Source organism: Lontra canadensis, unplaced genomic scaffold (assembly GCF_010015895.1).
Source record: "Lontra canadensis isolate GAN:19392208 unplaced genomic scaffold, GSC_riverotter_1.0 scaffold33, whole genome shotgun sequence".
NCBI lineage: Eukaryota > Metazoa > Chordata > Mammalia > Carnivora > Mustelidae > Lontra > Lontra canadensis.
In genome coordinates this window covers 13277846-13303540 of record NW_022631027.1, presented here as the reverse complement: position 1 = coordinate 13303540, position 25695 = coordinate 13277846, and the positions used below count along the sequence as shown (strand labels likewise).

General features: G+C 39.3%; 1 protein-coding gene and 1 pseudogene across 2 annotated transcripts; one reads left to right on the top strand and one right to left on the bottom strand.

Annotated features, from left to right (window-relative positions):
* Positions 1-25073, bottom strand: RTCA (RNA 3'-terminal phosphate cyclase). Of its 2 annotated transcripts, XM_032867219.1 has the most exons (11): positions 24938-25073; positions 24749-24849; positions 22821-22964; positions 17304-17427; positions 16849-16907; positions 15348-15489; positions 14628-14752; positions 12606-12664; positions 5814-5908; positions 3730-3834; positions 1-362 (listed from the first exon to the last, which is right to left on the bottom strand). In XM_032867219.1, the coding sequence occupies exons 1-11, from the start codon at positions 24980-24982 to the stop codon at positions 261-263; spliced, it is 1101 nt and encodes a 366-aa protein (XP_032723110.1). In that variant the 5' UTR covers positions 24983-25073; the 3' UTR covers positions 1-260. The 2 variants fall into 2 exon arrangements, with proteins under 2 accessions (XP_032723110.1, XP_032723111.1); XM_032867220.1 differs by lacking the exon at positions 24938-25073 and having other exon boundaries at positions 22821-22979; positions 24749-24848.
* LOC116873436 lies at positions 5342-5793 on the top strand (annotated as a pseudogene).
* Positions 25074-25695: the final 622 nt, after the last annotated feature.

The window sequence follows — 25695 nt, the reverse complement described above, 5'->3', positions numbered from 1 at the left end:
TGAATGTTCTATATCAATACTTTAATACTGAAATCAGCTATCATACACATCCATCAGCTCTTTATTTCCTTGTCCTTATCTCAGGAGATAGTCAAAGTAAGATTAATTTGATGAAGAATTTTCAGCAAATCTACAACACTCTGTACTTCATCTCCATGCTTATGTCAGGTTCTTTAATAAGTTACTTCTTATTCATTATTTTCTAGTATTTATGGATTAGTGCAATAAATCATTGAGGTATTATTTAAAAGGCAAATACCCTATAGATATGGATTTGTCATTCCAATTCCTTGGCATTCAATAATATAAGTGTCTTTAGATGCATCTTCTTCATCTTCTGATTTCTTCACAGAGAATTTAGCCTGAAACCAGAGAAGTGTTTAGTATATAATTAATATGAGGAGGGATAAAAGGAGAGCCCACAAATCCTACTTAAAAAGTCAGGTAATTAATATCTAACTCATTTTATTGAAGCAGCTAGAGGCACAAAGATCAAATGACTCATGAGAAATTCAGTAGTCTGGATATAAAATATTTTGCTCCAGAACTATGACTCTTGTTCAGAAATAATGCTTGTGCAGTTCTGTCAGAATGTATAGCCTGCCAGAATGTATAGCCACTCCGTAACCACTGAATCAAAATCCCAGGATGTCTGTAGGCTAGGCAATCATCGTTTTTAAAATATCAACTGTTAACTGTAACATACCTTCACTACCTACTTCCTAAATTTTTTCTAAGACGGGGCACTGAAGCATTTATACTTCTCTTATTTTGTCAAGTATCAAGTTTTCAATTTCCCTCAAATTTTTCTTGCCAATTTTATTCCCTAAGTATGCTATTCAAAAAAAATCTAGTTCAGAGAAGGAAGGTGGGGGGAGGCTCTTCATCTTTTCTGGCTTAACAGTGTTATTTTTGACTTGTTAACGAATTCAAGTTTGGCTTTGAAATATACGATCTCCATTACTGTATTCTGGAAACTTTTTTTTTTTTTTAAAGCTACTGTGTTCATTCTAACAAAACAATTAAAATCAAACCAACTGAGTGGGTTTATATATTTGTAGCAAAGGGATTTCAAGGGTGCCTAAAACCTTAGGATTCTATGAAATACCATTTGAAAACCATCACTCTGGGGCCCTGTTAAATAATAATATTCACAAATTATTCCAGTTTCAGTTTTATGTGGCAGTGTACTGATACACAGTAATACTGAAAATTATTGCTGAAAGAATACACACTGAATTCTGAGCTATATAGCCAAATTATTTATGTAACTACATATGCATAAATATTTCTTCACACTGTAAACATTATATAAACATGAAACATAGGAACAGTCAAGGAAACCATTTCTAACCTATATATAAACATATTGAAAACTACAAAAATTTAGAGCTGGAAGGAGTCTTAAGGGACTATGCACCAGTCTCTGATTTTACAGATCAATTATCTGCACAGAGGCACAGAAAGGCAAAGCAGCTCACCCAAAGTCCCTCAGTTAAAAGACAACAAAGTTAAAAAGAAACCAGAGCTATAAATGCCAGGTCACAGTACTTTTCACTGGGTACTCACTTCAAATAACATGTCAGCGTCTATTACATGCAAAGTACTATAAAACAGAAGATCAAATGAATACAACTTGGTCCCTACTCTCAAGGAGATTATAGTCCACAAAGAAAGACAGCATTAATGGAAATACAGCATTATGGAAATACAGCATTAATGGAAAAATAAAAAATACAGCTAACGATCTCTCGATATCAAATATAATTTGCTTTTAATTCCTATTAGCCTTTTCCTACAACTGAACCAAAATTTATCCAAGCTTTTTTCTTTTTTTTAAACTTATTTATTTATTTTATTTTAATTATTATTATTTTTATTTTATTTATTTATTTTAGAAACAGAGAGAGAGAAAGAGCACAAGCAGGAGGGGCAGAGGGAGAGGGAAAGAGAATCTCAAGCAGACTCTATACTGAGTGAAGAGTCTGATGTGGGGCTCGATCTCACAACCGTGAGATCAAAACCTGAGCCAAAACCAAGCGTCGGACGCTTAACGGACTGTGCCACCCAGGTGCCCCTTATCTATGTCCCCATGTTATTAAAAATCGTACAAATAAACTGGAGGGAGTAGGGTAACAGTGACTTTGTGCTCAGTACACGTTTATAGTGGCTTTTTTTAAAAACAGTGTGATTTATAATTTTTAAAACTACTTAAGGTCAGCACCTTCATAAAATTCTGACTTATAAATTTTATATCACTTTATGAAATTACAAAGACTATATAGCAAAATGGAACTATGCAAAGTTACTGGAAAAGGCAAGAAATGAAGCTGTGTGCATTAAGTGTAAAAAAAAGTACAAAGAGGGGCGCCTGGGTGGCTCAGTGGGTTAAAGCCTCTGCCTTCGGCTCAGGTCATGATCTCAGGGTCCTGGGATTGAGCCCTGCATCGGGCTCTCTGCTCAGTGGAGAGCCTGCTTCCACCTCTCTCTCTCTGCCTGCCTCTCTGCCTACTTGTGATCTCTGTCTGTCAAATAAATAAATAAAATCTTTAAAAAAAAAAAAAAAGTACAAAGAGAAAACACTTTTCCGGGGAAAATACCTAAAGGTCAACAGTGGTTTTACTAGCAAAAGGGAATTATGGCACTTTTTTCCCCTTATTTTCCAAATTTTCTATAAAGAAATTATGTTAGTTCCAGATGAGATAAACATGTTAGTCACTTTTTTTAAAAAGGTACAATAAAAGTCACTTTTTTAAAAAAGATACAATACTAAATCTTATTTCACAAAAAACTGTAAATCTAGTCTTACAAAAGTTAAGAGGACTGGTATGAAAATTTCAGCAAATATTCCATTCTACCACAGAATCACAAGAAAATGAAACATTTAAATTATTATATAAATATTTAAGTTTATGACCAATTATAAATCCCCTATGATTTGATTTCATAGTTCTCACCAAAACATCTTTACTCTGTAAGGCAGTACCACATGTGGGCTCTGATGTATGCTTTCCTGGGTTTACCCAAAGTGCAGTTCTGCCACTAAGAAACTATACAGTCTTGAGCAATTAATTGAATCCCTCTGCCTTACTTTATTCACATGGAAAATGGGAATAATAAAAAACAGCCATCTAAAATGGTTATGCAGAGGTGTACCTGGATGGCTCATGAGCATCTGATTCTTGATTTCGGCTCAAGTTGTGATCTTGGGGTCCTGGGATTGAGCCCCATGTCGGGCTCCACACTTGGCGGGGAGACTGCTTGAGATTCTCCTTCTCCCTCTGTCCCTCTCCCTAGCTCTTGGCTCTTTCTAATAAGTAAATGAATCCTTACAAATAAGTAAATATGGGGTGCCTGGGTGGCTTAGTCAGTTAAGCCTCTGCCTTGGCTCAGGTCATGAACTCAGGGTCCTGGGATCGAGCCCTGCATTGGGCTCTCTGCTCAGTGGGGAGCCTTCTTCTTCCTCTCCCTCTGCCCTTCCCCCTGCCTGTGCTCGCTCGCTCTCTCTTTCTCTCTCAAATAAAGGAATAAAATCTTCAAATAAATAATAAAGTGCTCATGCAGAATAAGATGATGAAGTAAATTGCTGAGTTAGCTCAATGTCTGCCACACAGGAAGTACTAGGTGAGTGACACCAATTATGATAATCATTAAATTTTCTGTCTATTACAACCTGACTCAAAACTGGCTACAATAAAAATCAATTATTCTCACTAATGGAATACTCACCTTTGCTAGTTGTTCAGCAAAATGGATAGCCGTTTGTGTATGGAGTGTAACTGGTCCTGTTTTCATTCTGGAAACTCCACAGGCTAATGCCATGAAAATGATCAGCTATTAAAAAAAGAACAAGGAAGAAAAATTTCGCACGTTTACTAGTATTTGGAGTTAAAATTCTACTCCTTACCACATGAAAATACTATTAGAAATCAAAAGAGCTAAAAGAATTTCTACTTCTTTCTATTATCATTCTGAAGATGATAAAAAACCTGTGTCACCTGCAGTCTGTGATATCATATAGAAATGCTTAGCAGCAGTTGTTAACATAGGTTTTCTAAAATTACTGTTTAAGAATAAAATATAGTGTTAAAAGCTAATCTATTTAATCAGACCAACTGTCTCTACAAGCTGGAATATGACAAACTTCTTCCACTCTCTAAAATTACATTTTAACAGGTAAATAAATACACTAATACAGAATTACTGGGAGTATAGAGTATACCAGGGTAAGAAGAGACTAGAAACAAGGGTAATTGTCTTAAGAAACTAGTTAAAGCAGTGGGTGGGGGGTGGCGCCCGGCTGGCTGAGTCAGAGGCGCATTCAACTCTTGATCTTGGGGTTGTGAGTTCAATCCCCACGCTGAGTGTAGATTACTTAAAAATAAATCTTTTTAAAAAAAAAGAAAGAAGAAACTGGTTAAGAAATCCTGAAGAGTATATTTTTAAATACAGATTGCTGATTTGAGATTAAGGAGAAAAAAGTGTGGTAGAAAAAAAGAAAATCTATCAAGACAGTGGGCCATAAAAAGATCTTACTTAGAAACATTCACCAGTATCTCTCCATGTAAGTAGATATGTTAAGTTTCAGAGGTCTATGACAAATCCAAGTAGAAATACTGACAGGCTCAAGGGATATGAATTTGGAGTTAAGGAGAAAAGCCTGAGCCAATGACATAAATTTGGGAGTTGTTTGTATACAGATGGTACGTAAGCTGTGACACGGGACAAAACAACTGAGGAAGTGAATACAGATAAAGAAAAGATGCATGAGCCTGAGCCTAGGGATTCTCCAAAATTTAGAGTTGAGAAGATGAAAACAATAGTAATAACAAACTAGCAAAAAGACTAGAATACACAGCCAGGGAGAAAAGAAAGATGATCATGTTTCAGGGAGCAAGTGAGAGGGGTGCCTGGGTGGCTCAGTTGGTTCAGCATACAACTCCTGATTTTGGCTCAGATCATGATCTCAGGGTTGTGAGATCCAGCCCTGTGTCGGGCTCTGTCCTGGGCGTGGGCCTGCTTAAGATTTTTTCCCTCTCCCTCTGCACCCACCAGCGACTCTAAAAAATTTTAAAATTAAAAAAAGAAAGCAAATGAGGAAAGTATTTCAAGAAGGAAAGAGCGAGCCGTTGGGCCAAATGCTGTAGCCAGGTCAAGCTGAAAACTGAAATGTGAGGTATGTAATTCCAGAATATTTAAAAACTGGAACTAGGACATGCCAATTAGTCTTCAAAAGTCAATGATTAAAATTTATATTCAGACCTAATCTCAGCTGGTCCACCTGAGACCCCCTGAGCTCCAACCCTAGTTCCCCACGCGGTCCCACTTCCACCCCAACAAGATGAAACAAACTATCATGAACCAGGAGAAACTCGCCAAACTGCAAGCACAACTGCGCATTGGTGGGAAAGGAACTGCTCGTCGAAAGAAGAGGGTGGTTCATAAAACTGCTACAGCAGATGATAAAAAACTTCAGTTCTCCTTAAAGAAGTTAGGGGTAAATAATATCTCTAGTATTGAAGTGAATATGTTCACAAACCAAGGAACAGTGATCCACTTTAACAACCCCAAAGTTCAGGCATCGCTGGCAGTGAACACTTTACCACGACAGGCCATGCTGAGACAAAGCAGCTGACGGAAATGCTACCCAGTATCTTAAGCCAACTTGGTGCAGACAGTCTCACTAGTTTAAGAAGACTGGCTGAAGCTCTACCCAAACAATCTGTGGATGGAAAAGCACCACTTGCTCCCAGAGAGGATGATGATGATGAAGTTCTGGATCTACAAGGTCTCTCTCCCGCGAGCATGCTTACCTGGTCCTGCAGATACTCATCCACAGCGCCACCGTGTCTGAGATTTGCTAAGAGCATTTCAGCAGCTTCAATTCCGACCTTGTCCGCATTTACACCTATGACAGACACGATGGGAAAAAACTAAATCATGAAGAGGCAAAAAGTTGAATTAAAATATCCCAGTTAGCACTGGTGTAACATTTTTTTAGGCCTCTACATTCACCCAATGCAATTTTTAGGATAAGACCTTTAAAATACTTCTGGGAGCTTAGCAGAGGCAAATCATTTGTATCTTTAAATGAACCTAGTGGAGGAAAAACCAGGCTGCTTTGGCCCTGTTTTAAAAGTACTAATTATGAGGGGCGACTGGGTGGATCAGTTGGTTAAGTGTCTGACTCTTGGTTTTAGCTTAGGTCATGATCTCGGGGTCATGATCTCGGGGTCACATGGGGCTCTGCACTCAACATGGAGTCTGCTGGAGATTGTCTCTCTTTCTCCTCTGCCCCTCCTGTTTGTACACTCTCTCTCAAAATAAGTAAATAGATCTTTAAAAAATAAAAAAATAAATAAAAGTACTAATTGTGAAACCAATTTATAACCAAGTTATGATCCCATAATGCTATGCCTCAACTTCAAATTTAAAATGTGCAGTTTATATGTATTATAATTAGTCTGCAGGCAATTCTATTAGAATTAAAGGATTTTTTAAAAGTCAAAATTAATTTTCATCTATAAGGAAGAACAGATTAAAATTCTCATATCAAAAAAATTCTCATATTAAATATTATAAAATATTATTCCTTTAAGACTTAAACAGGCATTATCTTATTTTGAAAATAAGACAGAATATTTATCGCCATCCCCTACTCCCTGCTGGAGTCTCCACATGCCCCAAATCTTTATACAACGCTAAATACAAAATAAGGCTGTCAAAAGTAGTAGAATATCAAATGATTTTTTTTTTTTTAAGATTTGTATATTTATTTCAGAGAAAGAAAGAATGAGCAGGGGGAGGTGCAGAGGGAGAGAGGGAGAGAATCCTCAAGCGGACTCCCTGCTGGGCACAGAGCCTGACCCAGGACTGGATCCCAGGACCCTGAGATCATGACCCAAGCTGAAATCAAGAGTCAGCTGCTTACCCAACTGAGCCACCCAGGTGCCCCTCAAATGATTCTTTTAAAGTATTTACTTTAAACCAGAAGAAGCCCCTGGCTACAAATAAAAATGTCTTTTAAGGCATGAGAATGTGGTTAGTTTTTATTTCAATTTTATATTTGGAAATTCATTTGATTACATATATGCCTCAGTAAGATTTCCCAGAAAAGTGGAATTTTCAAAATTTTAACTGTTTTTCCTTACAATGGTTACTATAATATAATAAATATCTTCACAATATCCATCAGTCAAGTACATAACTGAATGAAGTGACTTGGAACATATGGTATGAATCTCAACTACTCAACCTCTTCTCTTTCCTCTTCCAAGTGGAGATGGAAATGGAGATGATAAAAGCTGCAAAGCTGTTACAGGTATTAGAGGTAATATTTATAAAGCACATATTACCGTGACTGGTTCATAATAAACTATTAATAATAAGTTAATACTGAGTACCTAGTATGTGTGTCCCACCACTAAGTAATAGTAACTGGTTCCTTTGGTAAGGCAACATAAGAAAATACTCATATATTAGAGAATCAGAGGATAAGCAGGTACTAAACTGTAAGGTATAAACTATATCCCCAATGAAAGTTCAGAAAAGGAAAAGACTATAGCTTCTAGAACAATTAGAGAATGTTTCATGGAGCATTAAGGACTCAACGTGAGTTCTTGAAGAATGGCTAAAACTCGCACAGAGGATGAGGGAGAAGGAAAGAATTTCTGGCTTGGCAGTATTAGTGAGCAGCAGATGGGCTAAGATTTCTCTGCCAAGCGGTGAAGTATTTCCCAGAGCCGTTCACACTCCCTCTCACCCAGCTGCCTTGATAGTGAATAATGGTACAAGTAGATCTACATCATTACCAGCTATTACTAGAGGTCTGTGGCAACTCAACAAAATGAAGTATATATGAGAAATCTGCTTATTAGTACTATTCTACACAAAAGAGCAAAACCCTAATTTCCTCTGAAATGTTAATGTTTTTCTATGGACAAATAATCATCTGGTATTTTGGGTATTTCTTAAAAAGGTCTCAATTTTGATGGTTTGTAACAGCAAATTAAAATTTGCATTCAATGATTTGGGTGTTTTCTAGCTTATAAAAAGGACAATATTACAAAATGGTTATAGATTAAAAAGAAAAGGTCAAAGGATTGATTTTATGACATTAGAGGGATGCCATGAATTACCACATACACTGATGGAGGGAAGGAAAGTGCTTACTCTAACCTGGGCAATTTCCACATGCAGGAAACAGGGACTGATTAACCAGAGGCACAAGTCATCTTAGCTGACCACTGTGCCACCACAGCAAAGAACATAACTAACTGAGCAGCACCTGGGCAGCTCAGGCAGCTAAGCGTCCGACTCTTGATTTCAGCACAAGTCATGATCTCAGGGTTGTGAGATGGAGCATATAGCTTAAGATTCTCTCTCTCCCTTTCCCTCTGCCCCTCTCCCCCACTCACTCTCTCTCTCCCTCTAAAAAAAAAATAATAAAAATTAAAAAAAATGTTTAAAGAACATAACTAACAGAAAGACAAGAGCAAGCAAAGAATACACAACAATGTAAAGACAAAATATATCCTGTCCATACTGCCATCATATAAAGTTGGAAGAGGTCCTCACATACAGCTAGTGGTCCAATCTCATTTTTCAGAAAAGGAGAGCCCAGAGTTGCCATGCAGAATCACGGCAGGACTGAATATTCCGTCCTCTCATTCTCAGTCTGGTGCTCTGTTAAAACACACTGCCTCCATCCAAAGCCCCAGGACTCTCACACAAAACCAAACCTCACTTTTGTTACAACATCAGAGAATGTTATAGCTAGAAGGACTTGAGAGATTCTCCAGGCTAAGTCTCTCACTCAATAGATAAGGAAATGAAGATCAAATTAGTTTTAGTGACTGAGACAGTGAAAAATGACTAGTTCACAGGTTACTGTTCCTACCACAACCAACGGCACGGACAAGCAGCTAATGTTGCTTCAGGTAATAACTCTTAGATGTTAGCGTTCAGGGTCTGGTAATGTTCTGGTTAATTTCAGTCAGAAATGAAAGGGGACATTTTCTCCATCAGAAATGAAGGGGAACAATGCAAGCTACAACATTTTCTCTGACATCCTTAAATATATACACAACCTAGGCTGAGCGATAAGACCCCAAGCTGCCTTGACATTAACTAATGACATCTCATTTGACATCTATGCCTGCTAGGAAACAAGGGAGAGCACCAGCAGGAGTCAGTCACTCTGAACAAGTATGTTGCCCTATCATCTATTCCCTCCTTCTGTTATAACTCTAGAAATAAATACTGTGCACTCTGAAACTGTATTGTCCAAAGACAACTTCAAAGTAAAAGTGGTCTCATATGACGAAGTAAGGATAAGTGTTGATGGAATAGTAGACATTTTTCAGAGCTGACCAGCAAAGTTCATTCTAGGTATTGCTGATAACAGAGTACTGGTCGCTTTACAATCTCAATGCAACATATCTAAAACTATCATCTATGCTGGCAAACTAACTCCACCTCCTATATCACAATTTGTAAGTGTTTCCAGTTAGCCAAGCTAGCCTTCCTCACTTCCCATATGCAACTGGTCACCAAATATCTACTCCCCGTCCTAATACCCTTGTTATCGGAACTCCCCTCTCTAGTCCCAGTCACCGCTTTCTTTCATATAGGCCCTCACCATTTCTGACCTGAACAGCTACAACAGTCTTGTCCTCCTGCCTCCAAAATGGTTTTCTTCTTATCCTCCACATATCTATCAGAATTATCTTTCTAAAGATCTGATATTACATTCCTCTGTAAAATATTTGTGTTTTCATGATGAAACTCAAAGTCCTTTCCACGGCCTATGAAGTGCTTCAACATCTGGCCTCTGTTAACCTCTCTAACCTCATCTCCACTCCCCCACTCCAGATCCTGTACCTGTCATACTTGGTTGTACTGCCCAAACAGAGAATACAACTCTTTTACGTCAGCACTGTCCCATGTCCTTCCTCCTTAGCTCACTTTGTCATCTGGCTAATTTCTACTTATCTACAGAACCCTTTCAAGGATCGCTGAATGGCAGAAGCCATATTTGGAGTCAATCAGCTCCCAAAGGAGAATTAGCTGTTCTTCCCCTGTGTTTGGGAATAGCAAAATCATACTGTCCTGTCTCCTCTGCCAGACTAAGCCAGGAAGCAGGACAGTGGCTCTTCCACTATGACCATAGAATACACTACCTGGCACATCTTGGTACCCAATGAAGTCATATTCTACCCAATGCCTGTCCAGCACTTATCACGTATTACATGGGCTTCTAGTACCTGCTTTATATTTTCCATTATCTTTGCTTTCTCAAGACTGTTAGGTAAAGGGAAGAATCAATGTGGTTCACTATCCATATTGATTCCTCCCCATATCTAACAAGTAATTAGCATACTCTAAATGTATTTTTGACCACTACTTCTCAAACTTCATTGTACATCAGAAGTATCCAGTGAGCTTGTTTTTTTTTCCAAATTTATTTACTTATTTTTTATTGTGTTATGTTAGTCACCATACAACACATTGTTGGTTTTTGATGTAGTGTTTCATGATTCATTGTTTGTGCATAACACCAAGTGCTCCATGCAATACGTGCCCTCCTTAATATCCACTGCCAGGCTCACCCATACCCCTACTTCCTCCCCTTTAAAACCCTGTTTGTTTCTCAGAGTCCACAGTCTTTCATGGTTTGTCTCCCCCTCCGATTTCCCCCAACACCCTTCTCCTCTCCATCTCCCAATGTCCTCCGTGTTATTCCTTATGCTCCACAAATAAGTGAAACCATATGATAATTGACTCTCACTGCTTGACTTATTTCACTCAGCATAATCTCCTCCAGTCCTATCCATGTTGATACAAAAGTTGGATATTCATCTTTTCTGATGGCTCCAGTGAGCTTGTTAAAACAGATTCTTGGGCCCAACTTCCAGAGATTTTAATTTGATAGGTATGAAATAAACCCCCAAACTTGTATTTCAAACAAATTCCAAGATGATGCTGATACGCTGCTGGTCCACCAATCACACTTTATATAGCACAGTTTTAAATAGAATTCAGTTATGTCATATTCATTATGTCATTATGATTTTACTTATTCCATTATGTTGATAAGATCTGATACCCAACTGGTATCTATATCTACCAAGTGAGAAGACTAAGATTTACCTGAAACTTTTTATTTTTGGCAGTAATAAATGTGGTTAAACAGAACTGCAAGGGTAAGTACTTTTTTTTTTTTTTTAAGATTCTATTTATTTATTGACAGAGAGAGAGATCACAAGAGGCAGGCAGAGAGAGGGGGGAAGCCGGCTCCCTGCTGAGCAGAGAGCCCGATGCGGGGCTCAATCCCAGCACCCTGAGATCATGACCTGAGCTGAAGGCAGAGGCTTAACTCACTGAGCCACCCAGGCGCCCTGGGGAAGTACCTTTTAAAGATCTACAAAGTAGCAATAAAGTAAGCAGCTACCACACAAGTAAGAAGGAGTCCAACTCGAAGTGACCTCAGTGGCAAAAGTAACTTCAAATATTACAATCCAATGTATACACGTATCTCTTCTCCCAAATATACTAAATCTTAACTACACTTCCCTTTCACAAAAGTATTCAGTTTTTTGAAATCACCAATGTAATAACTAATGCAGGGAAGATTCACCAATAGACACTAAAACCACTGCATGAAAGCTGTAGAGGAATAAGATAATCAAATGGTCTCAAAGTATTATCCCAGATGACTTTATTACTTTTAAAAAGGGAAAGGATTTATAGCCAACAGACCTGGAAGACATTGTTTTAACCAAGTGATCACAGCCAGCTTTATCAATAAAAGACAAACTGACATTATCACCTACCCTGTTATGATACAATGGAATGCACCTATTCCCACTAAAAATGTTTCACCTGAATATATCTAATCATGAGACAATCAGACAAATCCAAATTGTGGGAAATCCTATAAGAAAATGGCCTGGACTTTTCAAAACGTCAGTATCATGAAAGAAAAAGCAAAGTGAGACTATTCTGCAGTAGGAAAGAAACTAAGTATAGAGATTCACAGACCTGTACCCCTGGGGCTAATAATACATTATATGTTAATAAAAAAAATTTAAAAATTAAAAAAAAAAAAGAAAAGAAATTAAGTAGACATGACCAATTAGCTGAGTGGTCAAAAAAACAAAACACTGCTGTAAAAAATATTTTGGAAACAACTGGTTATATCTGAATATAACAGACAAATTCTCTGGGTGTAAAATGCTATTGTGATTACTTAGGTATTACTCTCTGGACATCCGTGCTATGGTATTCAAGAGTAAGACAGTATTTGCAACTTACATTGAAATAGTTCAGAAATTCACAAACTTGTAGCTAAAAGTTCACTACTGGTAAATCTTGGAGAACAGCGGATGGATGTTCATTAGCCGTTCAACTTTTCTATAACTTTGAAATTTTTCTAAGTATTAAGTTGGCAGAAAGACTGAAAAGTCTGACTCTAAAACATAATCTATTAACCATATCCTTTTATACTTACCATCAATCATGCTATAACATTCAAATCCTAACAGATAATTGAAAAGTTTTACACTAGCTCTGGAAATTGTGGACCCCCATTCATTTATCTGTACCTCGTTTACCAAGCGATGATCCAGCAAACAAACAGCCGGTGGATGTCTCAGCAATAATGCTACATAGGAAAAAAAAAAAAGTATTACTATCTATGATATATTCTAAAATTACATGCAAATACAATATAGTGGAATAGTGATTATTAAGTATGTAGAATTAGATCTATCTAGTACATTGCAAAAGTGAAATTCTTTATATAGGGAGCGGCACAACTAGCATAGTCCAACTTCATCAGAGCATCAGTATCCTTCAGCACTTCCGACAAGAAGTCACACTAGATTCTAACCGTTTCACATGCAAGGAATGACTCTCCTTGAAGTTCTGCCATCCACAATAAAAGATACCATTTCTACTATACTATAAAGTATTTTATGAGCGGCGCCTGGGTGGCTCAGTGCATTAAGCATCCGACTCTTGATTTCAGTCACCAACTCAGGGTCAGGAGATCAAGCTCTATATGGGGCTCTAAGCTCAGGGCAGAGTATGCTTGGGATCGCTCTCTCCCCCTTCCTCTGCCTCTCTCCCCACTCAGGCTCTCCCACTCCCTTAATATAGACTGCTATATACTTAGGATGTTTTATATGAACCTCATGGAAACCACAAAACTAAAATATTGGTACACAGAAAATAAAGAAAACACCAAGAGAAAGAACACTACCCAAAAGTCATCAATCACAAAGGGAGCAAGAGAAGAACACGAGAGAAACAGAGGACTACAAAAACAACCAGAAAACAGTTAACAAAAGGGCAATAAGTATATATCTATCAATAATTACAAAGCCAGTAGCAACTCAAGTGTCCATTAATAGAGGAATAGCTAAAGATGTGGTATGTATATACACAATAGAGTACTACTCAGACATAAAAAATGAGATCTTGCCATTTGTGTGCCAAGTGAAATAAGTCAAAGAGAGACAAATATCACACAATTTCACTTATATGTGGAATCTAAAAAACAAAAGCTCAAACAGATCCATAAATACAGGACAAACTGAGGGTTGTCAAAGGGGAAGGGATGGGGAATGGGAAAATGGGAGAAGGGGAGTGGGAGATACAGGGTTTTCAGTTATGGAATGAGTAAGCCACAGGGATGAAAGGCACAGCATAGGGAATACAGTCCATGGTATTGTAACGGCATCATAAGGTGACAGATGGAAGCTGCATTCGTGGTGAGCAAAACATAACATACTGTCAAATCACTATATTATACACCTCAATGCCAACCACACTTCAATTAAAAAAAGGAAAGATCTTTCTACAGAAATGTTTGGTTTTGCTTTAGTTTTTACTTTTTTTTTTTTTTAAGATTTTATTTATTTGAGAGAGAGAAAGCACATAAACAGGAGCAGCAGCAGAGAGACAGGGAAAAGCAGGCGTTCCAACTAGCAGGGAGCCTGATGCAGGGCTCCATCCCAGGACCCTGGGATCATGACCTCAGTCGAAGGCAGATGCTTAACCCACTCAGCCACCCAAGTACCCTGTTTTATAGTTTTTAGATAGAACTATCAAATGTAGGACATGCATTTAAATCCTTTAATAGAAACTCTGAAAGATACTTTTTATCCACAAGAGACACTCTCATACTTCAAAAAATTAAAGCATTTTTATATTTAAATCAATAACTCCTAATTAAATTAATATAATTATTTTCTAAATAGATCTTTGCCAGATCTAACATTTACATGTCAATGGACTTCACATTTGAGGTACAGAAAAACAACTGGAAATGTCTCTCTTAGGATCAGCTTCAAAGATTAGGATCAGCTTCTGATTAGTTTAAGAGCCATCTTAAGAGTGAAAGAACTCTTACAATGTAATGAAAAGCAAACCATACCCAGAGGAAAATTCTGAATAAAATAATGGTCTTAATTCATCATACTGCTGTTTTAGGTAGGAATGTCCTTAAAAATATGCCTTTAAAACTGTACTATTTCAACAGAAAAACTACAGATCTTTCACTTAAACAGGATAATTATCTCAGAGCTCTCAATCAGTACCCAGGAAAAAGTGTATTGTCTCACATTATTCCATTTCCATTGCCAAAGGCTTGGTCTTTAGGTTCCTGAACAGGCTGGATGTTAACATAAAGATCCCTAATCTCCTTTCTGATGCATCTTACAGCAGCCGCTGCCATATCTTTTGCTACCTATTGTGGCAAGACAGAAAAATAGAATAAAAGAAATTAATGATTATTTTGACAATTATTTTCAAGCCTTCAAAGGAACACACAATAATAACTTTTATGTGCATTATATAAAAACTAGACTTTCAAGAGTAAAGAGCATAGATATTTAGGAAAAATTTTTAATGAAAAAAATGTATTAAAAAATTATGTGCGTTAGGGGGACCTGGCTGGCTCAGTCAGTAGAGAATGCAATTCTTTTTTTCTTTTTTTTCTTTTTTAAGATTTTATTTATTTACTGGAGAGAGAATGAGAAACAGAGCATAGAGGGAGAGGGAGAAGCAGGTTCCCCACTGAGCAGGGAACCCAATGAGGGACTCAATCCCAAGACCCTGGGATCATGACCTGAGCCAAAGGCAGACACTTAACCAACTAAGCCATCCAGGTACCCCATGGACTGGAGCATGCAACTCTCAATCTCAAGTATTTAAGTTCTAGCTCATGTTCAGCATACAGAGTATTTAAAAATAAAATCTTCAAAAAAAAATGAGTGCTTTCAATAATTTCAAAATTTATATGACATAATACCAAAACCCACATACACTTCCAGACAACTTACTTTAAATGGCAAAACACCAGCAACAAAAGCTCTTCCATATATCTTAGTCACAGAGCCACGGTCAGTTAAATTTATTGGATTCAACTGTTTAACTGGTGACATTCGGACAATCACTTCACCACCCCCTTTTGGGTAGTAGCCCCTACAGAAAGTATAACAAACACTCACATAAACTGCTTGTACAACAAAAATAAAGCTAAACATTTACAACAAAATAACATGTGAATGATCTCCAAACATAGAGTTCATGTTTGAAATTTCCAAGTAATGTTTTGAGTCTGTGCTGTCCAATATGGTAGCCACAGACTGCATGTGACCATTTAAATTTAAATGTAATTTAAAATTCAGCTCCCAAGTCACACTGGCCACATTTCAAGTGCTCATCAGTCGTATGTGGCTAGTGACTATTATATTGGGCAGATAGGGAACATTTCCCTCAACGCAGAAAGTTCTTTTTGACCGTGCTGTTTTAGAATATAAGCTCCTTGACAGCAGCACCTTGTCTGTTTTGTTCCTGCTATATTCCAGCACCCTAAAAAAAATCTGGCAAGGTGGAGGTCCTCAGTAATATATGACGAATACTGAAGTAGCTAAACACTAACAAAATTGTAACTCAAATACTGAGTGTCACTTTATTCTATAGAGGACGCTGGCAACATAAAGAAGAGAGTAACAGCGGTCCTATCCACAAGGAGCTCCCCATCTGATAAATACATGGCCGCACAGACAACATACTAGACCACACCAGCCTGTAAAAAAGACCACAAGAGAGGTACAAATATGAATTCTAACAGAGACACACTCATGGACAATTCACACAAGAAATTACAGGTTACACTATGAAAAAATGTAGGATTTCTAGTTTTTAAGAAAGCAGGAAAGGAAAAACATGAACAAAGAAATGAAAACCCAAAGGCAGAGTAGGTTTAACGAGCAAGTAAACGTGTGTTAGAATACATGGGGCATGGGGGTGCAGGGAATGAAGCTAGAAAGGTAAACTGGAACAATGGACCAAGACTGTATGTAGCACATTTAAATGCTCATGAAGAAATCTGGCCTTGTTTTTATGTGGCAGAAGGGAAGCCTTGGAGAGAAAAAATCTGAAAAATCAATGTGTTTCTTTGGAAAATAACTGATTTGCATTGTGGAGGAGAGTCCATTTTATGACCCTGCCATGCTTAATCCACCTTCTGCACACAGAAAGTACTCAGTCTGTGCTGAGCATGGATAACACCAGACGTGAAGGTCCCTCAGTGTAGCGATTCCCTTGAAAATATTTCTCCCTAGAAACAAGCAAACACCATATGTGGCTGCTTTCAAGTCCTCATGCCCCCCTGCTGCTTTCTGTTTTTAAGCCCAGGAAGCACAATTATTTCCTACAAACTCTATTTCCTAATTACTACAAGAAGTAGTGAGTTCCAGAATAATTCTCTAATGTCTCACTTTCTCACAATTTTAAGTATAAATAGTGGGTCGAAGGGCTAACAAATAAGTAACTTACCTCATTTTAATATCACAATTAAATTTGAAACCAAATTTTTCCACAATTGGCTTGAAAACCTGAAAAATCAGTTTATTGTTACTTAAACCACAAATACTCACTGATTCAACACGCATATTTATTAAACAAAAGTGCTCTGCACTGAGCTGGCAAGAAGGCACTATGGATAAATATTGATACAAAAATACATAGGAGAGTTCTATTTTTCAAATAAAATAACTGATATATAAACCAAAATTAAAAGTTTAACATTTAATTGTTCACTATGAACACTGTTCTAAGATACAACACAAAATCTAAACACAATCCATTACCCTCTCCCACAAAAGAACTAGACACCATGAAGAAATGAACAGGTATGCACACAAACCACTCAGGACATATTAAATATAGGATAGAGATGCAGAAGAATACATGAGAAATCATCTCAGTTCATCAACAACAAAGGCCCTTACCATAGCTGTGTAATCAATCTGTGGTGCCATTTCAGCATTAGTTCCACCTTTTAAACGAAGCTCTGATGGAGAAGCAGCAAAGAGAACACAGGGCATTGAGACCTGCATCAAGAGGCACACACTCCTAAGAAGGCAAAACAGGGTTAGCCACATTTTCTTTTTAAAGTCTCAAGAACATGGTGTTACTACACATCAAAATGAGCCGAACACAGACAACTGGGCAGGCAGGTATGTAACCTCAAGTCTAAAGTTTAAAAACACCCCATTAAAAGAGAGGGGGCACACTTGGCTGGCTCAGACAGTAAAGCATGCAACTCTTTTTTTTTTTTTTTAATTTCTTTTCAGTGTAACAGAATTCATTGTTTATGCACCACACCAAGTGCTCCATGCAATACGTGCCCTCTATATTACCCACCACCTGGCTCCCCCGACCTCCCACCCCCCACCCCTTCAAAACCCTCAGATTGTTTTTCATAGTCCACAGTCTCTCACGGTTCATCTCCCCTTCCAATTTCCCTCAACTCCCTTCTCCTCTCCATCTCCCCATGTCCTCCATGTTATTTGTTATGCTCCACAAATAAGTGAAACCATATGATAATTGACTCTCTCTGCTTGACTTATTTCACTCAGCATAATCTCTTCCAGTCCAGTCCATGTTGATACAAAAGTTGGGTATTCATTCTTTCTGATGGAGGCATAATACTCCATAGTGTATATGGACCACATCTTCCTTATCCATTCATCCATTGAAGGGCATCTTGGTTCTTTCCACAGTTTGGCGACCGTGGCCATTGCTGCTATAAACATTGGGGTACAGATGGCCCTTCTTTTCACTACATCTGTATCTTTGGGGTAAATACCCAGTAGTGCAATTGCTGGGTCATAGGGAAGCTCTATTTTTAATTTCTTGAGGAATCTCCACACTGTTTTCCAAAATGGCTGTACCAACTTGCATTCCCACCAACAGTGGAAGAGGGTTCCCCTTTCTCCACACCCTCTCCAACACACGTTGTTTCCTGTCTTGTTAATTTTGGCCATTCTAACTGGTATAAGGTGGTATCTCAGTGTGGTTTTAATTTGAATTTCCCTGATGGCTAGTGATGATGAATATTTCTTCATGTGTCTGATAGCCATTTGTATGTCTTCATTGGAGAAGTGTCTGTTCATGTCTTCTGCCCATTTTTTGACGTGATTATCTGTTTTGTGCGTGTTGAGTTTAAGTTCTTTGTAGATCCTGGATATCAACCTTTTGTCTGTACTGTCATTTGTGAATATCTTCTCCCATTCTGTGGGTTGCCTTTTTGTTTTGATGACTGTTTCCTTTGCTGTGCAGAAGCTTTTGATCTTGATGAAGTCCCAAAAGTTCATTTTCACTTTTGTTTCCTTTGCCTTTGGAGACATATCTTGAAAGAAGTTGCTGTGGTTGATATCGAAGAGGTTACTACCTATGTTCTCCTCTAGAATTCTGATGGATCCCTGTCTCACATTGAGGTCTTTTATCCATTTCGAGTTTATCTTTGTGTACGGTGTAAGAGAATGGTCGAGTTTCATTCTTCTACATATAGCTGTCCAATTTTCCCAGCACCATTTAATGAAGAGACTGTCTTTTTTCCACTGGGTATTTTTTCCTGCTTTGTTGAAGATTATTTGACCATAGAGTTAAGGGTCCATATCTGGGCTCTCTACTCTGTTCCACTGGTCTATGTGTCTGTTTTTATGCTAGTACCATGCTGTCTTGGTGATCACAGCTTTATAGTAAAGCTTGAAATCAGGTAATGTGATGCCCCCAGTTTTGTTTTTCTTTTTCAACATTTCCTTAGCAAATCGGGGTCTCTTCTCATTCCAGGATTTAGGATTTAGGATTATTTGCTCCAGCTCTTTGAAAAATACCGGTGGAATTTTGATCAGAATGGCATTAAAAGTAGACTGCTCTAGGCAGTATAGACATTTTAACAATGTTTATTCTTCTGATCCAAGAGCATGGAATGGTCTTCCATCTTTTTGTGTCTTCTTCAATTTCTTTCATGAGTGTTCTGTAGTTCCATGAGTAAAGATCCTTTACCTCTTTGGTTAGGTTTATTCCCAGGTATCTTATGGTTCTTGGAAACATGCAACTCTTGATCTCAGGGTCATGAGTTCAACCCCCACACTAGGCGTAGATCTTGCTTCATTTTTTTTAAAGACTTATTTGTCAGAGAGAGAGAGAGAGCACAAGCAGGGGGAGCGGCAGGCAGAGGGAGAAGCAGACTCCCTGCTGAGCAAGGAGCCTGATGTGGGGCTCAATCCCAGGAACCCAGGCAGATGCAAAACTGACTAAGCCACCCAGGTGTCTCTAGAGCTTACTTAAAAAACAAAAACAAAAAAACAAAACACCTCAGTAACTAAGGAAATCCTGAATCTTAAAGACAGCATTTCTGGGGCACCTGAGTGGCTCAGTTGGTTGAGCGAATGTCTTCAGCTCAGGTCATGATACTGGAGTACCAGGATCAAGTACTGCATCAGGCTCCCTGCTCAGTGGGGAGGTCTGTTTCTACCTCTGACCTTCCCCCTCTCATGCTTGTTCTCTCTCATTCTCTCTCAGATAAATAAATAAAAGGAAAGACAGTATTTCACAAAAGGAACGGGCCTTAAATGATCAGCAAATCTAGGTTTGAATCTACCTCATTAGTCAAGTAATCTTTAAGTTACATAGAAGTAAAAAAAGAATTTTTTTAAATAAAACTGTTCTTACAGTTTTTATAAAAGGATTTTTGAAAGTGCGATCTATGAAAATCCACTTAATATAGCTAAAGCCTAAAAATACAGCGAAGAAAATAGAGTCAATTAAATTGTAAGAACTTTTCTACAATCACAGATAGTTACACACACAAATCAAGGCCGAGGTCGAGAAATACTTAAATAATTACATCTGAATCTCTACCATGCACAAGGCATTGTTCCAGATATCAAGATACAGTACTTACCATCATGGAGTTTATGATATGACGGAATAATCTTTTACAAAGACGGACAGCTGAATAATTTACATTGAAGTAAGTTTAAAGGAAATAATCCTTGCTGTAACTCACCTCTGGTCATTATAGTAAAATAATGTGAGAAATCACACGAATTAATTCTAGAATATGCAGTATTTTATAAAATGAAACCCTTGGTCAGATTATCTACATGAGCTGTCACATTCATACAAATTGTGGTACAGATTAAACATAGCCTCTAATACCAAAAGACAGACCTTTACTTAACCTTCTCATGTTAACAGCACACATGTGCTGAAATAAACAGTCTCTGTCACTGACAATGCATTTCATTTACTGACTGCGTAACATATTAGGTATTGTAAGAGAAAACATATACAACATAATCCCTGTTCTTAAGGAGTTAAGTGAGGAGCAAGTGAAGAAACCTGGAAATGTTTAGTTTACAGCAAACCATAAGGTTAACACTACTTAATTTCTCAGTGTTTATTCCCTCTGAGGACCCCGAAATTTGAAGTGTTTTCCCCTCTCCACAGATAAAATCAGATTCTAAGAATAGTAAAGAAAACCTCAGGGACACCTGGGTGGCTCAGTTGGTTAAATGTCTGCCTTAGGCTCAGGTCATGGTCCTGGGATCGAGCCCTGTATTGGGCTCCGTGCTCAGCGGAGAGTCCGCCTCTTTCTCTCCCTCTGCCCCTCCCCACCATGCGATCTTGCTCTCTCCATCTCTTTCTCAAATAAATAAATAAATAAAGCTTAAAAAAAAGGAAACCTTAACTTTAGGAGAGTAAGAAACTGCAAAAACAAGAGTAGACACCTGAGAAAACACATGGTACTATAATCACAGTGTAAGATAAAAATGTTAGAATGTGAGTAAGTAAGATGCGTTTCTTGCTAGGAAAAAGCTTAGTTTAAGTCTCATGAATGGAGCTGGATTTGCAACTTTAAACTCATTTCCCATATAGTCTAGTGGATTAGAAGCCAGAAGGCCTACATTCTAATCTAGTTCTGTCCCTGACTCCATGACATTGGGTAGATCACTCAACCCCAGAGGCTCTTTATTCTCTCATTCACAAAGTGGAGGAAGAACTGGAAATACACGGTTTCTATTTTCCTTCTTGCAGCTTCAAAATTCTGTAATTCTGTTTTAACCTTTAGACAGTTGGTTAACTATCTAACTTCCCCCCTTCCTATACAGGAGAATATCCAAAATAACATGCTGGCTATAAATAAAGATACCTCAAAATTCCTTAATCTCCTTAGAAAGTTCTCAGTCAGAAAACCTCACCTTAGGCCTGGCAGCAGGTCCCTTTTCACAGAGGTCTATTCACACCATACCCAAGTCTCACTTATCACTAAATATTTTTTTTTCTTTTTTTTTTTTAAGATTTTATTTATTTGAGAGAGTGAGAGAGAGAGCATGGGGTGGGGGTGGAGGGTGAAGGGGGGGGCAGAAGGCAAGGGAGAAGCAGGCTCCCCACTGAGAAGGAAGCCTGATTCAGGGCTTCCTCCCGGGACTCTGAGATCATGACCTGAATCGAAGGCAGACACTTAACCACTTAACCGACTAAGTCACCTAGGTGCCCACTAAATATTTTCATAAACTAAAATAATCAAAATCTATTAAAACAGTTTCTGATACAAAGTAGCATCAGGTTTACATTACTAGTTCTTATTTTATCAAATTTCCCAGTAAAAATAGGATTTTGGTAAAACAATACAGTTTACAATAGCAATCAGCCAAATAACTCAGAAAACAAAAAAAATGTGCTCTCTGTGTGTTATCAATAAAAGGAGGAATTCTTGGAAAAGGATAAAGGCTCAATTTAATTGTTAAATATCCATTTTCCAAAGGGGGGGTACCCCAAGATCAGATCTAAACATTTCTAAACAGGGTAGCATAAGTATCTATTAAAAGACAACAAAAATACCTAGACTAATAGTAGAATATGGTCCATAATTAGCAGCAAGCCAAGAACTAGATAGGCTACATACAATGCAAAAACTACTCTTACTACAGAGCATAAAAACTTGGTCATTTTCCCACAGTCCATTTCTAAATAATGAAAAGAAACAAACGGGCTATACCATGCACAAAGGAAAATTCTAGATTTAATAGCTACAATTAATAAGCAATTAGATACCCAAAACTACATCATTTCTGTCCCTAAAAGGTTAGTGTTTTATCTCCATTTTAAAAGTGAAGAAGTGCGGTGCCTGGGTGGCTCAGTGGGTTAAGCCTCTGCCTTCAGCTCAGGTTATGATCCCAGGGTCCTGGGATCGAGCCCTGCATTGGACTCTCTGCTCATCAGGAAGCCTGCCTCCCCCTCTCTCTCTCTGCCTGCCTCTCTGCCTACTTGTGATCTCTGTCTGTCAAATAAATAAATAAAATCTTAAAAAAAATAAAATAAAAAAATAAAAGTGAAGAAGTTAAAGCCCAAAGAAGTTAAGCAACTTGTCTAGTAATGGTAGGTGGTACCTGCACCTGAATCCAGGTCTCACCCTAAAACCCATACTTTAGTGGAAGATAAGTGATACATACCCTGCTGTCTTGGTATCTGCTGTGTGGATTCCACCTTTAATCTTCTCTGGTGTAAATATTATTTCTGTTGAGCCGATTTCTGCTCCCTCCAATTGCCCATCACACAAATCTCGAATCATTTCCAGTCCAGATAAATGTTGAGGCCTTCAGGTCATAATACTGCATCAAAACGTGTGTATTCAGACTGCCTATAGCCCCACATTTTATGGCCCATTTATAAAACTGCAATGGCAAGAAAAGAGCAAGGTCTAACCACAACAAGTGCCATATCTTCAGTGTCAGAGCTTCTTTTGAGTTTTTAGGGACCCAGACTACCTGCTTGAAGGCATCATTTGGTTCCTTCCAAACCACTTACTTTAGCTAAAAGCACATACATAGATGCATTGTTGCAAATGAGAAGTATACAGAGAGGAAAGCTGAAAACCTATCCCAGGGCCACCAATCTCACTTGCATGTCATTGAATAATCTATGGAACCTGTTATGGGCTGAATGGTGTTCCTCCAAAATTCTTATGTTGAAACCCTGACTCCTAATACCTCAGATTCTGACTCTATTTGGTGTTAGGGCTTTTAAGGAGGTGATTAAGTTAAAAAGAGACGGGGGACAGCTGGCTGGCTAGCTGGCTGGCTGAGTCAGTACAGCATGGGACTCTTGATCTTAGGGTTGTTAAATCAAGCCCCATGTTGGATGTAGAGATTACTTAAACATAAAACCTTAAAAAAAGAAAAGAAAAGAAAAGAAAGAGGCAGTTAGGGTAAGCCCTAATCTATTCTTTGTGGTATCTTTATAAAAGGAGATTAGGACATATAGACATCAGGGGTACACATGCACACAAGGATGACCATGTGAAGAGGCAGCAAGAGTGAGGCCATCTCCAACCCAAGAAGAGAGACTGGAAAGAATCTTCCCATATGGCCCTCAGAGAAACCAGCCCTGCCAACACCTTGATCTTGGACCTGCAGGCTTCAGAACAGTGAGAAAAATAAATTTCTGTTGTTTAGGCTACCCAGTCTGGTATTATGGCAGCTCTAGCAAACTAATGAAGTACCTAACACATTCTTAATAAATTGGATTTTCCTTCTGGTGAAATTGATTGCTGCAAACAACTGGTATGAATAAGGTAATTAATGTTTGCACACATTAATAATTGCCTTTTAATAATTTCAAAATGGAATGTGGATAAAATAAAAGACCAAGAGATTGCTCATCTATTACAATATCCAAAGGAATCAGTTTGGCTTCAACCTGGGTCCCATTCTAATAGGTGCCTATGCCTGAAACTTAGCTATGACCTGCTTGGTTTTGCAGGCAGATCGAAGCAAGTTCAAGGGTCAACGTGTTTCCTTGTCCACAACTGCTAATTCTGATTGGACGCGTTACTTCTTAGAGGTCTGAATGTAAGCTAGAATAATATGTTAGGGTCCTTGCCTGAGCTAGGATTCTGAAATATGCAGCAGCAGAGAATACACTGGTTAAAAAGTGCGGTATCCTACCGCCCTCCTGGCTGTGCTGTCCTGAACCCTCTTGCCCTTTGCCGCAACCTCTCCAGGTACTTAATAAACTCAATGACGGGAGAAAACATTTAAAAGACAACTCATCAGGAGACCAGAGAACTTTAGCTATATAGAATGAACGCGGGCCTATTTTCTCAATTTGCCCCTTCAGGCTGTCAAGACCGCACAGCCCCTACTACCGCTAACCGCCCCAGCTGGAGCGTGGTGCCCCGGAGCATTGAGGTTGGCTTCAAATTCCTCAACCTTGGGGCCGGTTCTAACAACCATCACGCCCGGGCTGCCAATTCCCCAGCCACACAGGGCGACCCAAACCCCAGGCCCCAAAACAGCAGCCCGTCCCCCCTCCCCCGCCCGGCGCTCGCTCACCCGCACCCCCTAGTCCCGCGGCCCCGCCCCCCAGGGCCCCCATTCACCTCAGGCCAGGCGTGCTGCGGCCGGCTCGGATCTTCTGTACCCGCAAAGGGAGGCCCAGGAGACAGCTCAGAGCTGTAGACACCCTCAGGATCTGGCCGCCCTGCCAAGGGTGTGGGTGGGAGAGGAGAGAAAGAACATCAGACGGGCAAGCTCGCTTCCCTCCGCCACCTGCCCTGCCCCGCACTCACCCCTTCCATGATCCCGCCGTCCACCTCCACCCGCTGAGCCGCCATCGGGGGCGCCCTGCGGTCCGGCCCGCAGCGACAAGGCCTCTGCCGGAAAGGGTGGAAGAAAAGATGCTCGCCCCGGCCCCGCCGCTCCGAAACTTCCGGCCCCGCCGCTCCGAAACTTCCGTCCCCGCTTGCGGCCGCGGGGGCTTGCGGAAGCACGAAAGCGGCGCCGGCTCCCGGGAAACCGGAAGCAGCTGAAGCAAACTCAAGACACTCCGCGCGGGGACCCGGGATCTCCCGGCCCAGCGGCAGTACGCGTGCGCGCCACGGCGCTTATAGAGGCGGTGCCCAAAAGATGCTGTCAAATCGGACGCTCTCCCGAAGAGGCGGCGGCGGCCTGGCAGGCACCCTGGGGCTCCGCAGTAGATTCGTCGCTTGAAAACACCAGCCCCTAGCACCGCAAAACACGCAGACTGAAGAAACTCAAACTGGATTCTCCGGTTGTCTCGCGGGCTTCTGCAAACATCTGTGTTTATCTCTTTTCTCAAGGATGCTGCTGTTTCCAGACCTGACGAATTTTAGAGCTGAAGCTGGAAGAAAGGTCTGGATCCTGCAATGCATAGACCACCTTCTCCCTGGTCGGGTTTGCCTCTTCTGCAGATGGCCCTATAATACCTGTGAGCCCTTCATTGGTCACAGGGTTGTGTGTAGTAGTAGTAGTATAGTAGTAGTAGTAGTAGTAGTATTGTTGTAGTTGTAGTAGTAGTAGTAATAGC

Coding starts and splice junctions, on each gene's coding strand:
- RTCA (XM_032867219.1), bottom strand. CDS start 24,982: ATGGCGGCTCAGCGGGTGGAGGTGGACGGCGGGATCATGGAAGGG. Junction 15,490..16,848: donor AATTGTGATATTAAAATGAG/GTAAGTTACTTA, acceptor TACTTTCTGTAG/GGGCTACTACCCAAAAGGGG. Junction 14,753..15,347: donor CTGGTGTTTTGCCATTTAAA/GTAAGTTGTCTG, acceptor TTGCCACAATAG/GTAGCAAAAGATATGGCAGC.